We start from the raw sequence: 19,667 nt of genomic DNA, 5'->3' as shown, positions 1-19,667 counted from the left end.
CTTTACGTAAAAGCTGACAGAAAGCTACTTTTTTTTAAACGCAAGTCAAACTTCACGAACATTTAATTTTGCTGTGTTTTAATAATTTTAGTTTAAAAAATAAGGTGTTCGGACTTTTCATTTCATAGAAAGTGCAATAATCTGTTGTTTTGTCTTTGTTAACGCGTGAACTTTACCGTGATACCAAATCGCACATCAGCTGAAATGAAAATGGAGCGCGACATAAGCGTGATTGGAAATGAAACGCGAATGAATTGGAGAGATTACAAAATTTATCGCAATCGGGGCCCTGTAAGTTGGACTTGTACTGTTACTAAGTGTCACATTATCTAAAACTACATAGTTATCTAAAAACCATTAACCAGTATAATCTTTTAAAAAGACTTAAAATAACTAAGCACTTGCATCTTATATTGTTATACTTGCTACCTACATAATACGAGCTTTTACATAATACGCTGTTATAACAAAAACCTATAGAACCAAATAAAATCTCGCACTCTACCGCCCAAAGTGAATTTATTACAACCACCAGACACATCGTAGGCACTACACACGGAAGCAAAAGGATTGCGAACAGAAAGCAAGACTCTACTACGAATACACACGGAAGCGAAGATCGCGAAACTCAATATTATAATCGTAAACGTGAGATCCGGAAACGTAAGTTCGCTTAACTTTATGCCCAATATAACGCGAATATAAAAAGTCGAGAATGAGATGTGGGTGCGAATACGGCTTAAGTAGGGCTGGCACAAACTACAATAAATGTATCTTAAGAAGTAAGACTGTAAAAGTTAATGCTGCATATAATGCATATAAGCTATATGGCAAAAAATGCTTGAAAGGGTGAAATAAAGGTCTTATTTAAGGTTGTCTCTGATGAAATAGAAAGGGTAGATTGCAGTGGACCCTAGACGACCTGATGATAATGATGATGATACTGTAACTTAGCCATAGATAATATTTTAGATAGCAAGCAGCTGACAAAGGCTTTCTGTGACCTGTAGCCTTGCGGATAAAGTCAGAAATTATCCTGATTTATCAATATTAGTAGGTACGGGATTTCTATATGGATAAAAGTAGACAGAAAAGGGATTTTGAAGAACCCAAGTGTAATAAGAACATCAGCTTATGAACTCTACCTAAAATAAGATAGAACATTACAATCTAAGAGCCCGTTCACGTTTAGGCGATTTTCAGCGCGACAAACGCGCGACAGACGCGCTGCCAAAAATTTCATACTATGTGATGCATGCCTTCACATTATAAAAACGCCGCTGCCGCGCTTCAGTCGCGCTACTAATGCCCTAATGTGAAAGCGCTAGTCTAAGAGCGTGACACACGATTGAAAGTTTCATTTCAATCAGGGTTTATTTTTCATTGCACGTTTGAGTTACTTGTGCAAACCAACTGTAACCAAAATAAAGTTGTATTTATATCGCAGCCCTAATCGAAGCGGCTTTGCGACCACCGGCGAACTGCGCGCGCGCACGGAATGCACGAGGATTTAAGAATACAACATAATATTAATAACGGACGTTAGAGGATTAGATCTGTATTTGTAGGGTGTTTGGGTGTGCGAAACCATAAATTCAGTTTTATATGGTCGGATATCGGATATGTTTCTTACAAATTGAAAATAATCGTTGTTAATAAATGTAGATGAATTGTAAATTTTACGGGAGGAAATTCTGATAAAATATTAGCTACTATAACTACTGCCATACACAATCACTGCACTGTTTTAATGTCCACGTCTTATTAATTTACTCATTTGGTAACACTCAAGTAGAGTTACTTAACAATCTAACTGTAACTCTTAAACCATGTGCTGAACGTGCTCATCTCAGGAACTACTGGTCCGATTAGAAAAAAAAAACATTGTTTTGGGTAGCCTATTATAGGCTACATAACATCACCCTACAACCGATAGGGCGGAGCAGTAAAGAAAAATATTGCAAAAAGTACGAAATCGTGGGCACAGCTAATGTTTAAATGGAAATAGTTTAGTTTTGGGAGCGGTACCATTTATGCAGGAGATGATTTGAATAACTTTAATATCTTTGAAACATTTTATTTTCGTCCAGTGTGAACCAATAATCGCTGTTCACTTATCAAAAACGAGCGCTACCAATTTCGTTTACCGTCTTCGCCGGTGTTCCGATTTATTAACCACTAGCTTTCCGCCCGCGGCTTCGCCCGCGTGGAATTTTGTCTGTCACAGAAAAACTTTATCGCGCGCGTCCCTGTTTCAAAAACCGGGATAAAAACTATCCTATGTCTTTCCCGGGACTCAAACTATCTCTATGCCAAATTTCATCAAAATCGGTTGCGAGGTTTAAGCGGGAAAGCGTAACAGACAGACAGACAGACAGAGTTACTTTCACATTTATAATATTAGTTGGGAAGTTGGGATAAATCAGTCAATAAAACTAACACCAAAGAAAAATATACAGGAAGCTTTCGGCGCCAAGGCTCAAAGATCGATTGGCAAAAGTGATACTGGCCATCGTATGTTGATTGATCGAATAGGAATCTCGATTGACGATGAAGATTGTGATAATGTTGAACTGGGATCAAAGACTAGGTTTTTATAGTAAGCATTTTATAGTAGTGTGATGAGTAGTAGAATTTCCTTTGAGGCTACTACAGGAACTACAGAAGCGTTTCTATTTTGAGTTTATTTCGATTTCTTTTTATTATCATCTCTGTGCTGTGAGCCGTCATTTTCTGAATTAGAAACTGTACTTTTTACCTAGAAGTTACCAAAATAGTGCTGAAAAGGGATAAAATATTGAATCTGTAGGCAAGAAAAATTTACAAATCAATCAAACACAAAACCAATAATAAATTCTCACTCCAAAGCAGGTCAATAGACAAATTGAAAGAAACCAAAGAGCATTGTCACCAATTTGCGCCAATCAAGACGCTGACCTTAACAGTGGCAGACGGAGAAATGGGAACTAATAACCAATTGGGCCAGTTGAAAGTACTTCATGTAGAACAATGTCAAGATCTGGGGAATGCTGTTTGGTTACAATTTACTGCAATCAACTGAAACTTTACGCTGATTTCATAGTCACGCTTATTGCTACAACACAGGCCTTAATTGCCTTGTCGACAGTGCACGGATGACAGTATATCAAGCTGAATACAGTAGCAGTTTCCACATTCCCAAAACGATTAAGAATTAGTTACTGAGAAAAACTTGGCATCACGAGTCAGGGATGTAGGATGTAGGTCTTAGTATTATGACTGCATTCCTCCTGTCTAGTAAATTCCCTACTTAGTTATGAGTGAAACAACCTTCGCGATTGTTGAATGAATTAAGCTATTTACCCATTTATAAGGACAGCATTACGCTATAGTAGCAAATTCGAAAGGGCGAGTCAGGTGCTCGCATAAATTGTAATTGCGTATTGTGTTCTAGGTATATTGTATTATTTCTAGGTAATGTAATCTTCACTAATTTATTCACGCTTTTGCCATAAATATTCAGTGATCGAAACAAACAATGACTTTATCTCCAACAATCGGTTTAACAGTTCCAGAATCAAATGCTAGATCTTATCGGATTTCGACTTGAAATACTGTTATCGATAGTATTTAACAATTCAATAACCAGCCGACTTTATTAAGAGCCTTTTAGAGCCGTGTACGGTAAGAAATGATTCAGTTTAGAGCAAATAAATATGCTAAAGATTCGTGTACATGAGACAATTTTAGTCTTGAGAAATGGTTTATGCTAAAATAATAAGCTCTTTATAAGGAAACTTAGAACTGTATAAACGACCCGCAGCATGTAAATTCACATATAACCGACAATATGTATATCAAGTTGTATATGTCAATCTGGAAATGTATGAACACTCGTATGATTATAATCTGAAACCGCGCCCAAAACGCGATTCAAAACTAACTGCAGACACAACTCTAGCGAAGCCAAAACATAAACATGAAAAATAAAATAAAAGGTACGTAACCAACACGAGTTGGAACTCTAATGTTACCAAATGACATCATTGCAATTAAACTTAACCTCAGTTTAAAAGCGTTAACACTTACATTGTCGCTGCTCATTCAGATGTAAGAACAAAAGAAAGCAGTGCTATTAAAGAGTCATTTAACATTCTAAATTGAGAATTGACGAAGAGAGCCGCTGTCTCTCACAATGAAAGAAGCGGTGTCGCGCTAAAGGGTGACAAATTAACATATGTGAGACCTGTCAAGTCATTTGTCAAAACAAATTGGTGTGTTAACATCTACGTTAGCGCCGGAGAATGTAAAAAAAGTTCTAAAAGTTCGGATTCATTCAGAGAGTTAAGAAACTATTTGTATATTTTGAATGACATGTTCTTTAGAAGATTTTCCAATGCATTATCAAGTGCCAAGCGGAACTGTCTCAGAAATACATTACAATATTTTTATTCTAGTTTTGTTTATAAGAATCGATCCGTTTCACGCGGTTAATTATATCGTCATTAATGGTAAGAACACAGTACTGAAGTGATCGAAGATGCCAGAGTTTTATCATTAATTTGGATTGATACGCAAAACAAAATCGATATTTTATAACTATGTCACAATATGTAGACACTGAGCAACTGTGACATCATTTTTTTTCTGAAGTCCTGAAGATGCAGTGTGAAATTTATCAACGTAACGCAAAACGCTTGGTGCTTCTGTAATTTTAACGACTTTCTATCTCTCATCATTCAACTATAGATACAATGCCTAATGTTTAAAATGAACTTGATGGCTCCCGCCAATCACAATTTCGCAAAGTGATTATTACTCGTAAACTATCAATAAACTTAATAGCATTTTTATTGGGAACATATAGAGATTTATGGTCATCAATATGACGCGTATCTTAAATGCCTTTCGTCCAATGACAATGGTTATTTATCGTCTTCATTATGAGAAATTTATCATTGACGCACACTTTCTTGTCTTTGTTTTGCAAAATGACATGTTGATTTGGGACATTTGTTTTTGAAATTGACGAATTGGGAATTATTTTTGTCACATCTGGGTATTTACTTATTTATTTAAATTGTTTCCATTGCATAGTTATCAAATTATACTGTGTTACTGTTCTATGACAATTATGAAATCAAATAAAGCCGATTCCTTAGCGATATCGAGCTTTCCATGTGTCCATTGATGCGAATAAACCTTCTGAACCACACCGTCCGTTGCCAGTCAAAGATAACTGCCAAGTAAAATAATGTCGAGATCAGTTGAAATCTCTGCTTGAGTAGATTTTAATTATCCAACAGTTAATTTATTGACAGAATTAAAAAATACTGTGAACTGTAAATAAGATTGCGATTTGCACCAATTTAATGTTCGCTTCACAAATAATTGCGACATTCCACTAAATATTTCAATTAGTACATGACACGACTGATACCGTAGACTCGCTAGATATTTGTTTCTTGTCAATCAGTGACTGAGCTGAATGTCACTTGCTTAGCTCTCCGGAATTACGCGATTTGCAAGCTTGATCGAGTTTCATTTAAAATATAATAATCGTATAGTATTATATACAACATACGTATATATCCATACCTTATTAATTTGGAACCCCCTAGGAGGTTGAGCAGTCTTTGTGATGTATCTGAAACAATAAGAACTAAGATAAGACAACAGTTTTTAAAGTGATCTGATGATGATGATGAAAAAGAAGATCTTTCAACTGAATCAGTGCCCGCTTTTTGAGATAAGACACTAATACCCGTTTTCACCGTCAATCCCTAATTTTTAATTGACCCCTATGGTAACACATAACAGGAATTTTGTTTACATAGGTATCACTTAAAAATTAGGGATTGATGGTGAAAACGGGCATAAAGCCAATTAATTCATGAAAGCCGCTTTTGCGAATTAAACATTGCTTAAAGGTGTCACTGTCTATCAAATCTTGATTGAACTCAACCACATTTAGGCAGTGACTCGCAAACAAGCATGCAAACATGCAGTTCATTACAGTGCAGTGGGCATGTCAAAGGCAAAGTTCACTCCCATTAGGGCAAGGATATTTATGGCACTTTTGTAAGCTCACCTCAGCTACACAACTCGCGAAGTTGGCTGAAGTTATTCGAAGAGATAGTGTAGATGTACTAAAATTTGAAGAGGAAGTATTTGACCACACCAACTACTCGGGCCTGAATGTGGGCAGTGCAGGATCGTTGTGGAAGTCCTCGTGGGAGACCTTTGTCCAGCAATGGACGTCATTTGGATGAAATGAACTTAGGGGAAGTTCGAGTTGATCCCTAGGCTAAGATGATCCTTCGCGATTGTGCTGAAACCACTAACATCATTTAGTTTATTTCACTGGTAAAACATAGCTTTGGATACCTCCCCGTCTCAGTCAAATCGTTCAATTTTTAGTTTATTTTGAAAAATATGTTTTTTACAGCGATTCCCGCTTATGGGGATCATCTCGTACTACCTTCCCCTACTCGGACAACTTCAATACCTAGTCAAAGTGAGTAGTATGGCTGAGGTATAAGAAATCAGCGAATGCACTGCGCCTGCGACTGATAAATTCAAATTTACCATTGACAAGTGCAACAAACAGCCCAGCGGGGTCCCGATGCATTACTCATTCAGTAGTGATGGATGTGGAAGCGAGTAATCGAATAATGGACTAACGTAATCGATTACGTGCGAATTGATTCTGCGAAAGGGCTTTCGCGGTGGCCTCTTTATAGAAGCGAGCCGATGAAATGCGATAATTAATTAAATAGTGTTGTAACATTTCGTAATTTGAAAAATATTTTGTTTAGTATTAGTGAGGTAAAACTGAGTTCCTGTTTTTCCTTGTAAACTTTTTAGAAATTTTATTACATATTATGTTATCTTTAAGGTATTTAGTTACAAATATCATAATGGCAACCCTTACCGTTGGCCTATATTCAGACCTATCCATAATCTACACTATATCTTATATATACTAGCTGACCCGGCGAACTTTGTTCCGCCTTAATGACAATAAATAAGCAGACTTTTTTTTTAAATTTCGAACGGGATAAAAAGTATCCTATGTCCTTCTCCTGGCTCTAAACTACCTCCCTGACAATTTTCAGCTAAATCGGTTCAGCCGTTCTTGAGTTATAAGTGGAGTAACTAACACGACTTTCTTTTATATCTATATATATATCTATATATATATCTATATATATATCTATATATATATCTATATATATAAAAGAAAGTCGTGTTAGTTAGAAATTTAAAAAAAAAGTCTGCTTATTTATTGCCATTAAGGCGGAACAAAGTTCGCCGGGTCAGCTAGTAATAATATTATAAAGAGGAAAACTTTAGTTTGTTTGTTTGTTTGGTTGTAATGGATAGCCTCAAAAACTACTGGACCGATTTTAAAAATTCTTTCACCATTCGAAAGCTTTATTATCCACGAGTAACATAGGCTACATTTTATTTTGGAAAAAAATAGGGTTCCGTAAAATATGTTGATAATGTAGTCCACGCGTGCGAAGCCGCGGGCGGAAAGCTAGTGTAGAATAAATACATCCTATTTGATATGCATTAACTATTATCAATGACATTAACATCATTACAGCTGTCCATTTCGTTTATACTCCCTAACAGCCCTGTGATCTATCGAGCAATATGAGCAACAAATTATTATTAACGGTTGTTCACAACAAATAATAACATCTCGAGATAACACAAACACTTTCATAATCGACTAACACCATTAGCCTCGGCTTTATTGCACCTTACTACAATATTGCAATTTGATAAAAGCTAGACTTTAGCCGCATTAGCATAAAGTTCATAATTCTGCACGTTGAAAAGATATATTCGTTTCAATGCCAAGGAAAATTGGATTCTGAAACAAGAGTTATTGAATTCAAAATGGGGTAAAAGGTTGACCATCTCCAATCGATCTGTCTAACCACCTATCACTTCTAGGCGTACGTGCAGCGATGCAGTTCAAACATTATGATTTGTTATAATTATACTAAAATGCAAATGTCTAGGGTAATGCGAACATAAATCTGATGATAAAGCGACTATGGGTATGATAGATACAGTTTTGGCTTTTGTTATGGGATTTGTTCATGAAAGGACAAAGACAACGGCTAGTATTAGCATATCTGGTGAAGTTTTGGGTAAAATTATACAAAGCTTTTATATGACCGTATATTTTTATTTTTTACTATAGGTACGTTTTAGCTTTATAGGTGAAGTTTTGCCTGGAGGAATAAGAAAACCACATTCACTTAGATTTCTAGTAATATTATGTTCAAACAAATATTCTTGAATATATAGAATGGCTCACTGCAATTATGTTGTATGATGTTCATTACTAAGAAACAAGTACCATAAACTTGGTAAATGATTATTCTAAAGTTATGGACACATCAATCGCTTATCTTGTTATGATAATAATAACATAAGTACTTAAATAAGTACAAACTTGCATGTAGGTTGATATTAATTGGCACTTCGTAGTGGTTGGCTGTTAAATACGTTATCCTTTTAAACGTAATGTCAACATTATATCAACTCTCCATAAAAGGACCAAGTATATTTCAGTTAATAGTTTCTAAAGGTTTACCACACGCGAGATTTGTGAAGACGTTAAACGAGGATCAAAAGTGGATAGAGTATACACAAAAATCCAATTCAATTACCACATCTTTTGTAGACCTAAAAGCCGCTTTTGAGAATGTACCCTCCGAATAATCAGTCCAATATTTGCCTTACAATTTGTTGACTAAAGTCATGAGTCAGGCGCCCTCTAGTGTTACATCCGACAACTGTAGTTTTTGTAGAGTTACATGAGAAAAATCCCTCAGGACACCGTGGGAATGCGGGGCTTACGCAAGGGTCAATATTAGTTCCCGCATTTCATAGTCGCCGTCGACGCGTAGAGTTAGTTTTTCGGACACACAACCGGCCCTTTTACACCTACATAGCCATAGCTCAGATGTTTATGTTTGTAATTAGTCCGTCTGTCGCCGATATATAATGGTAAATAATGCATTGTTGTGGGTCATTTTTATGACTGGGAGCTGAGATTCGTCATGGGTGGCTTATGGCCTTATTTTTTAAGAAAAAATATTTTTATGACCTTACTTTTTCATTTTTAGTTCACTGTGGTCTCTGGTTTTGTGTTTCGCTTGGTACTTCAATTTTTATAGTTCAATTTGCGGTATTCTATAAATGGGAATTGCAAAGCACTGTTCCTTAATTATTATGGTATTGTAATTGTAAGGTTTTATTCTTGCTGCAATGAAAGCGTTTTATAATTTTAAAATTAGTTTATTTTTCAACGAGGAATAAGCATTATTCTACTAACTAATTATAAATTATTTTGTCAATACTATTTCTCTAAAAGCTTGATGTACCTTGTATTAAATAGTACCTTGATGACAATAATATTGTTAATCTATTTTAGAGTAAAATTGGATACAACTATCATTGGGTAAGCTATTTAATTACGAGTAAATGATATGTCAAGTCCGAGAAATATTACATCGGAAGGTATTCTGCGGATTGCAAAAGATTATATTTGCGTTAAAGCAACTTGCATTAGAATAATCTTGAAATGTATTAATGGTTACAAAATAGTTGTTAAACTTAACTTGGCCAAGATCTTGAAACTATTTCTACGAGCCACTGTAACATAAATTATAGACACATTAGCTCGTAATCAGCGATGAATTTAATAACAATAAATAAGTTCGACCGGTCGGTCAACTGGTCAACCGTTACTGCAGCGTCTGCTGGATGTTGATCAGATAAATTTATTGGATTAATAATGTTGTTCCCGACGGTGGGTATGCGAAGGTCTTTAGTAAAGGGTTCGACCCACTTGGGCAGCCTTGTACTAGAAGAATAACTGGAATAGTTTTTGGCTGCCTAAAATTTGAATGAGCAAAGAGAACGTAGGCACGTGACTGTAAGAATAAGCAAGATCAAGAAAGAAAGAAAACATTTAATTTAGTCCAAAATCTCTAATAGGACTACAACAGAGATCAGTGTACATAATTTGTTTAATTTTGAACCAAAATAGCAGCCGCCATTTAATTTTAGTGTTAATATTGTCAATGGTAATGAACATTTTGGCTGATAAGTATGGTTTATAAGACAATTTCTCAAATTACTTTCATGCGACTACTAAAAACTAAATGCTTTCCCCAAAGGTTCTCTACCATGTTCAACGTTTACTTGTCTTATACCAGATGATAAGTGGCGACATGAACATCATAATAATTATGAACAATGACTAGATAGCGAAAATTTAGATTAAAAATCTGCGAAATTATCTAGTAAATGTTTTTTATTGCCTTCTTATTTGTACTAAATGATCGGTTTGTATGTCACGCTGAAATTAGTGAGCTATTAAATAGTTTTAATGTTTTTTTATTTGCGGAAGCTTATTGTATTCCTTACACTAATTTTACTTGTATTTCACACGTAATAGCCTTCTATTACATACTACTTACACGCTCAATAAATTTTAATTTAGCCGTATGCAATCGTCGAGGCTTAATTTAAGTTTACATATTGAAATTGTGATTGGCAGCTGTGGCGGCTAAGTAAATAGCATGTAATAATCTTATGTACAGTGATTGATTTATTATAGGGGGATATTACGCATGACTGTACACATTGAGGTAAGGTATACAATGTTACATGCGAAAATTAAGAAGCTCTATCTTTTGGAAGACCTTACACAGGAGTCAACAGTCAAGTGTTAACTTATATGACTTTATAGAGTTGGATAGTCAGAAAGGGGAGCGTGACGATATGAAAGATCAAGGTTGTCCTTCAAAGGATTTTCCTAATTTCCATATAAGGCGGGTTTATAAAAAATCTGCAATGATTAATCAACAATTATAGTCAAGCGGTGTATTTCATGGTGCTTTTAAAGTTTTATGATAAGCAATTACCTACCAACTTTGTATAATTTCATGACATTATTTTACGTAACGTACCTACCTAATGTTGTTTCTTACTCGTATTTGCAATCGTTTTTAATTTTCCCAGTTCATTTAGATGTCAAAATCTATATATACAAAAGAAAGTCGTGTTAGTTACTCCACTTATAACTCAAGAACGGCTGAACCGATTTAGCTGAAAATTGTCAGGGAGGTAGTTTAGAGCCAGGAGAAGGACATAGGATACTTTTTATCCCGTTCGAAATTAAAAAAAAAGTCTGCTTATTTATTGCCATTAAGGCGGAACAAAGTTCGCCGGGTCAGCTAGTTTCACATAAAGTAACAATCAAACATGTACTAACAAATGATAGATTTGGTTCTAACTTAAAATGTAGATAACTCTAGACTAGACTTGGAATATTAAATCTTCTCGTGAAAATAAGGTCACCAGGCTTTGAAGTTGTCTTAATTCAACTCTGAGAAACTACACGTTTAACTTAATGTAGCGTCAGCAGATAAAATCATTGTGTTTTTGGTATTTATTCCATCTACATAATATGTACAATCACATTAAGCTAGTAATTTTGGAATTCGTTATTTGCATCAATTAGCCAATCTTAAGGAAGAGTTGTTTTAAGTTGTCCAAACTATTTTACAAAAAGCTACACTTTTATAGTTATTCTACTGCAAATACATTCGTATTTATGTACAGTGAAAACTTGTTATGTTTAAGAAGCACTCTATCATGATCATTTCCTAAGATTTTGCACTTTCTACCACTGTCCAGACTCCAGATTAGGGTTCAAAAATACAAAAGAAGCGCGTCAAGAAAGCACCATGCACTTCTGTTTCGTCTTGGCGGTACTACGGTGCTCTGGTAGTGTAGTGGTAAAATCTTTTTTTTTGTCCAAAAAAAAGATTTTATTATTACAGCTTGAAAAATCCTATGTTCTTCTGATTAATTTCGTTGCGGGTCCAATGACAGTTTAACTTTCCCCCGGGACAAACTTGACCTTCATTGGTTGGGTTTTTGTGGCGGTCAAGCTGTAGATCTTGGCTACACAGGAGTTGCAGTGGTGGGAACGAGAGGTGGGAATAGTCCCGAGTAGCTTGAAAAATCCTACTAAGTATTGATGAGTTAAACAAACAAATATTTGTGCCTTCTCTGCCGACAGTAGAACAAAATCAAGATAATCCACTAACATCGCTAAGGATACAGCGAGGCGACGAGAGTGACGTGGGAAGGTACAAGAGAGCACCACTCTGATCTCAAGAGGTGTGCTTGGCTCTTATTTGTAAACACATCCCGGTTGTCAGTGTGACAAGGTGATGAAACGAAGCCTTAACACTTAGACCCGTATTATGTAACACTCTGTGTGTGAATATGACTGTGCTTGCGGGTTAGAGACTCACTAGGGGCAGATTTTAGTTACGAGTCATGAATATTGCTTATTCATGTATTAGTTTAAGTTATATCTGAATCTAGTCGTCACAGCATAAAGGTCAAGGTCAAGATATCTGAAAATGCAGGCCGCTAGCATTTGGGCAATGTGAAATCATTGGGGGAGGCCTATGTTCAACTGTGCACGTTCTGCGGCTGAAATGATGATGGTGAACTGAAAATATTACAACAGTTAAAAACTGTATGATAGTGACAAATGGCGGTGTTGTGTTTTCATCAACATCATTATGATGATATTTTCAGCCACAAGACGTCCTCTGCTGAACTTAGACAACCCCCAATGATTTCCAGATTGGCCGGTTGGCAGCGACCTGCATCCAGTTCCATCTTGCAACCTTTATGAGGTCACCATGACTTGTGGTTGTCTCTTGTATCACAATAAAAGTAAAACTAAAAACTCGGTAGCTTGCCACAGGGTATATTTCTTCCCAGGTGGTGGGAAGCAAACCCCCATAAATTAGTAATAGCGTCAATAAACAAAAGATCCGTTTTAATTGTTTTACGGGCACAAATCACAGGACGATGGGCTAATATTAACTATAGCGATTAGTGTTTTACAACTACCGCCGTACAGTAATTACTTGGCGCCTGTGTTTAAATAAATTACCGATTGTAAAGTAAGGTATTAAAGGGTGATGTGGGTCAGTAGTCACTTTAATTAACTATATTAGTACTTATATCCATTGGATTTACATTTCGATCTTGGATTTTATTTTAAACTCTTATATCTTTTTCAAATGTTTCTGTGAAGGTATAAGAAGTAGTGACGCTATTTAATCAAATTATTTACATGGAAACGTAAGCATGAACCGCACCAATAGCCTTTGACAACCTCTCAAACGAATAAGGTCGACTTAGCTTTGCCATGCTCGTCATAATTATTTACTACATAATAATTAAATTATGTAATATCTTTATTAATGATAATTATATNACTTGGGCGGCCTTGTACTAGAAGAATAACTGGAATAGTTTTTGGGTGTCTAAAATTTGAATGAGCAAAGAGAACGTAGGCACGTGACTGTAAGAATAAGCAAGATCAAGAAAGAAAGAAAACATTTAATTTAGTCCAAAATCTCTAATAAGACTACAACAGAGATCAAATAATTTGTTTAATTTTGAACCAAAATAGCAGCCGCCGTTTAGTGTTAATATTGTCAAAGATAATGAAGATTTTGGCTGATAATTATGGTTTATAAGACAATTTCCCAAATTACTTTCATGCATTTAGTTTTCCCCAAAGGTTCTCTACCATGTTCAACGTTTACTTGTTTTATACCAGATGATAAGTGGCGATATACACATCATAGAATGATCGATGACTAGATGGCGAAAATAAAAAATCTGCGAAACTATCTAGTATTTTTTTTTGCCTACATATTTGTATCAAATGATCGGTTTGTATGTCACGCTGAAATTAGTGAGCTATTAAATAGTTTTAATGTTTTTTTTATTTGCGGAAGCTTATTGTATTCCTTACACTAATTTTACTTGTATTTCACACGTAATAGCCTTCTATTACATACTACTTACACGCTCAATAAATTTTAATTTAGCCGTATGCAATCGTCGAGGCTTAATTTAAGTTTACATATTGAAATTGTGATTGGCAGCTGTGGCGGCTAAGTAAATAGCATGTAATAATCTTATGTACAGTGATTGATTTATTATAGCGGGATATTACGCATGACTATACACATTGAGGTAAGGATACAATGTTACACGCGAAAATTAAGAAGCTCTATCTTTTGGAATATCCTACACAGGAGACATCACTCAATCAACTTGTGACTTTATAGTGTTGGATAGTCAGAAATTGGTGACGTGATGATATGGAAGATCACGGTTCTCCTTTAAAGTGTATCAACAAATTTTCCCAATAGTGGGACATAATTATGTATGTTTACAAAAAATCAGCAATTATTGCATAGGGTCATGCGGTGTATTTTATGGGGCTTTCAATGTTTTATGATTAGCCATTAACTACCAACTTTGTATAATTTCATGACATTATTATTCATGTTACGTAATGTTACTTAGTTGTAATGTGTTTTTAATTTTCCCAGATCATTTAGATGTCAAAATTTCACATGAAATTAAATCAAACATGTACAGATTTGGTTCTAACTTAAAATGTAGATAACTCTAGACTAGACTTGGAATATTAAATCTTCTCGTGAAAATAAGGTCTCCAGGCTTTGAAGTTGTCTTAATTCAACTCTGAGAAACTACACGTTTAACTTAATGTAGCGTCAGCAGATAAAATAATTATCTTCTTGGTATTTATTCCATCTATGTACTCGATTATGCTCTCGTTTTACAATTTCGACAACCGACGATTGGTAATTTAGAAACTCGTTATTTGCATCAACAAGCGAACACGGAAGGACTGTTTTAAGTTTTCCAAACTATTTTGCTATAGGTGTAGGACGTAGGTGCTGGAAAAGTACAATATGTATGTAAAGTAGGAACTTGGAATGTTTAAAAAGTCTGATAATCATCATTTTCTGAGATTTTGCACTTTCTATCACTGTCCTCCAGGCTGAATCTATTAGATAGAGTTCAAAAATATGAACGAAACGCTTCAAGAGAGTAGGTACCCTGCACTTCCGTTTCGTCTTGGCGGTACTACGGTGCTCTGGTAGTTGTACCCTGTACTTCCGTTTTCTTGTCTTAGACGGTGCTACGGCGCTCTCAGACACCATAACACTTATTATTACAGCTTGAAAAATCCTATGTTCTTCTGATTAATTTCGTTGCGGGTCCAATGACAGATTAACTTTCCCCCGGGACAAACATGACCTTCATTGGTTGGGTTTTTGTGGCGGTCAAGCTGTAGATCTTGGCTACACAGGAGTTGCAGTGGTGGGAACGAGAGGTGGGAATAGTCCCGAGTAGCTTGAAAAATCCTACTAAGTATTGAATGAGTTAAACAAACAAATATTTGTGCCTTCTCTGCCGACAGTAGAACAAAATCAAGATAATCCACTAACATCGCTAAGGATACAGCGAGGCGACGAGAGTGACGTGGGAAGGTACAAGAGAGCACCACTCTGGTCTCAAGAGGTCTGTGCTTGGCTCTTATTTGTAAACACATCCCGGTTGTCAGTGTGACAAGGTGATGAAACGAAGCCTTAACACTTAGGCCCGTATTATGTAACACTCTGTGTGTGAATATGACTGTGCTTGCGGGTTAGATACCTCCTAGGGGCTACAAATAGAAAAACACTATAAATAAGTTAGTTTATAGAAAGAACGAAAGAAGGAAATAATGAAAGAAAGAAAGAAAAATTGTTTATTTGGTTCAAACATAGTAATTTAACACAATTTACATAATAATTATAAAATAATGGTTGAACCAAAATGGCTCCTACTCAGCTTGTATCATATTCCATAAAGAACATGATGCTGGTATTCTGTAGGATGCAGGTTTATGTATTGCTTAAACATTTATTTAAGTTCTATCCGAATCTAGACGTCACAGCACAAACTGTAATGCAGGTAGATATCTAAAAATGCATGCCGCTACCATTCGGGCGATGATAGGGGGAAGCAGTGGACGTCCTGTGGCTGAAAATGATAATGATGATGAACTGGAAATACTACAATGTGTAGTTAAAAAAATATGATTGTGACCATCATCATTATTATTACAGCCACAGGACGGCCTTAACTTAGACAACCCTCAATGATTTCCAGATTGCTCGATTGGCAGCGAACTGCATCCTTTATGAGGTCATCTGTCTACCTTGTGTGTAGAAAAATGACCGTGTTGTGTGTGATACTCGAAAAACATAACTTTCCTTCTGACGCAGTTGGGGAAAAACGCAGTAGCTTCCCATAAGGTATTTCTTCCCAGGGAAGCAAACCCCCATAAATTAGTAATAGCGTCAATAAACAAAAGATCCGTTTTAATTGTTTTACGAGCACAAATCACAGGACGATGGGCTAATATTAACTATAGCGATTAGTGTTTTACAACTACCGCCGTACAGTAATTACTTGGCGCCTGTGTTTAAATAAATTACCGATTGTAAAGTAAGGTATTAAATGGTAATGTGGGTCAGTCAGTAGTCGCTTTAATCAACTTATATTGGTACTAATATCTATTAGATTGATATTTAGATTTTATTTTAAACACTTACCACCTTATTAATAAAAGTTACACCCTAATTGAACTCCGGCTTAAAATGACATATACTTAGTATGGAAATGTCATTTTAATCCAGTGTTCTTCATCCCAGGTGTAACTTTTTAGGGGGTTAGGTCTGATCTTTCAATTTTCGGATAACTTTTAACTGAATAATAATTCTGGCACATTGATAGATTCAGTATGGAATGCTCTATAAAGATACCTATTTCATAATTATAGAATCTACGAATACTCACGGTTTTGACACGAACAGATAAGTATTCTACTATTAGGTACATGACAATTGAACTTTGAAGAAATCATACCTACTTGCCTACTCTTTTATACGGCATAAAGTTCACCTTTTGTACTTATTTTTTTTGTGTGCTTCAAAGTTTTTAAGTAAATAAAATACCTCAGAAGGATAAAATTTCTCCAAACTTTTNGGGACTAGAGGCGCAGTGTAAAATGTCCAAGGATATTTATTTATTTATTTATTTATCTACTCGGAATTGATACGAACAAATATTCTACTTAACTTTGAAGAATCGCATACCTACTTGCCTACTCTTTTCTGTTTGGTAAACTGGTAGACAATGCCACACGGCATAAAGTACACCTTTTGTACTTACTTATTTTTTTGTGTGCTTCAAAGTTTTTAAGTAAATAAAATACCTCAAAAGGATCAAATTTCTCCAAACTTTATAAAGACACCATGACGACCTACCGAAGCATAGTTTCCCCAATTAACCCTTTAATCGCCATCATCATCAGCACGGACATTACACATTTCACACCGCCAGTAATTACCGAGGTTCTCATACGTTTGTGGGGAGTGCTAAACGCCATTGTTGAAGTGTGAATGGTCCATCCATTTTTAGGGATCCATGGAAGTGATCAGTTCAACACTTGACATTAAAAGTATAGAGTCTTCAGTATAATTATGAGTTTTTAGAAACTCTTAAGAAAATTCTCAATAAAATTTTGGGTTCAGTTCCTAACAGACACTCGAAAAACGTAGTGTAGTGTGTACCTAGTCGATTGAGCGTGACCTTAAGAAGAAAGCTGGTAGTAGTTGAATTTATTTTTATTTTTTTATTTATTTATTTTCACCAACTTAAACTATCTTTACAGGTCAATAACCTAATGCGATAGCATAAATTATTTTGTAGGCAGGTACACTGTATCTACTTACACTAACTACTTATAACTAACAATAAAAAGTGCGGCTCTTACGAATTCACTCAGAGAACAATTAAACGGGTCTACTACTTCCGCTATTTCATTGAGACGTCTTGTGGCGCGAGTGAGCGGCGCCTTGCAAAAGCTTTACTTAATTGCACTTTTTTTTTTAATTTTTAACATACATTACTAAGGTGATGATTGACCTTTCACTGTGGACACTCCATTTAGTTGTCCCTACCGCCGAAGATTTACATTTTTTTTAGAAACTTTAGTCGTTCTTTTGAGAAAATAAATGTCTTTAACCGTAAGAACTAACTATGAGTAGAACGTAATCACCGAAAGTGTGATACTTGTATTGACTCTATGACAAATCGAAATCAGAAGCTAGTGAAATACTATCTAGAAACAATGTTGAGTGTTTGTAATGAGTACTACTTACAGTTTACATAAGCGTCAATGTAATACAAACTTTGATTCATTAATTCTTAATGAATGTTTACCACCTAGTTTATGATATAACAACACTTTCATTGACTCATTATGACGAACCGCGGTGTTAGACAGTTAATCATATAAATTTAATTTTCCTCAACTCATTTCATTAATTAGGTTAATTACTATTGACCATTTTGCTGACAAATATTTTTTGCAGTTAAGTTCACAAACATAGCTTCACCTATAAGCAAACCAACAGACAAGATAAGAACCATAGCACAATGCTTCAACATCGATGGCGAAGGCGATTTTTTGGTATATCGATGCAGTATCGCTATCGGAGTTGCATGTTTTAGCGACAGCTGTAACTGTTTCGAGCTTTCGTAAAGCGACTCAATCGCCGTGTTTGTTTTCTGCATTCAGCTTCTAAAAAGCAGCTAATTCGCCGATCGCTCATGCTAAAAGTAGCGTGTGTATGCTGTGATTCAAATATATTAAAATTGTAGGAAACATTATGCTATACAAACAGGCTTAAAAACCATAGCGAATAGATATCGTTGAATAGTAATTTTAAAATTATATCTGCAAACAGTAATAAACATAATAATAAAATCTATGAAAGCGTACCGACCAATCTAGAGCCAGCATTAAATTATTATCTCCGCCATACAATAATATTCGCGATAAATAGTTGCAGATACATAATAATGTGCATCTTACTTGCAAAATACCTAAAGTTGTTTATTACAATATTAATATGGCGTCTGCTACTGCTATGAGTTCATTATGGCTATCATTACACAACTTTACATAAAGAGCTTGTAAATGGCGATCGTTTGTATGTCTGTATGAATGTGGTTTATTTCTAACGGTTACAAGTGTTGGTTATCATTAGTTCTTGATTGGTGAGCATTAACTTGGTGACCTGTGACTTACTTGAGAAGAATTATTTCCATTGGTTTTGGGCCTTAATCCATGTAAATAAAGTTTAAAATATCGTAGCAAAAAATAAGTCACTTCCAGGTAAAGGGTTAAACGAGTGACTCAACTTAGAGTTATATTCTATCGTGGGATACATATTGCGTCGCAGTAAGATTCCTTTTGGTTCCGGCACTTCGAATAAGACCCCCTCCTTACTCTTCCCATAAATATCATAATTAGGTGACTACTTAAGTGACAATTTATGTGAATATAAACCGCTCCTGTGAATATACAGGGTGGCCAGGGAGTTGACTTTCAAAGCCAAAATTAAGATTCCTTACATCAGAATCCATTTTGCTTAGTTTAGGAGATAGAGTTAACTGTGATTTATTCTTAACTATNTTAACTAACACCTATGATTGGTTTTTAACTTTTTTCTCACTCTGGAAGCTTCTCTAGCGTAAATAAGTAAAAACAATCTACAAGTGCTCGCCAGAGTGAGAAAAAAATTAAAAACCAACCATACGTGATAGTTAAGGATAAATCACAAAAGTAACTATCTCCTAAACCAGTCTTTCCCAAAGTGGGCGATAACGCCCCCTTGTGG

At 35.4% G+C, this 19,667-nt stretch overlaps 1 protein-coding gene across 1 annotated transcript in view; it reads right to left on the bottom strand.

Moving 5' to 3' along the window:
* LOC114357149 (uncharacterized) overlaps positions 1-19,667 on the bottom strand; it is a 103,349-nt gene that overhangs the window by 51,581 nt on the left and 32,101 nt on the right. The window contains exon 2 of the mRNA XM_028310646.1: positions 5,578-5,626. Within this exon, the coding sequence (XP_028166447.1) occupies positions 5,578-5,626 (49 nt within the window). The remainder of the gene's footprint in view (positions 1-5,577; positions 5,627-19,667) is intronic.

This window comes from Ostrinia furnacalis, unplaced genomic scaffold (genome assembly GCF_004193835.3).
Source record: "Ostrinia furnacalis isolate ACB-3 unplaced genomic scaffold, ASM419383v2 OfSCF3056, whole genome shotgun sequence".
NCBI lineage: Eukaryota > Metazoa > Arthropoda > Insecta > Lepidoptera > Crambidae > Ostrinia > Ostrinia furnacalis.
Note: the sequence above shows the minus strand (reverse complement) of the source record. Positions and strands in the feature narration are given on the sequence as shown.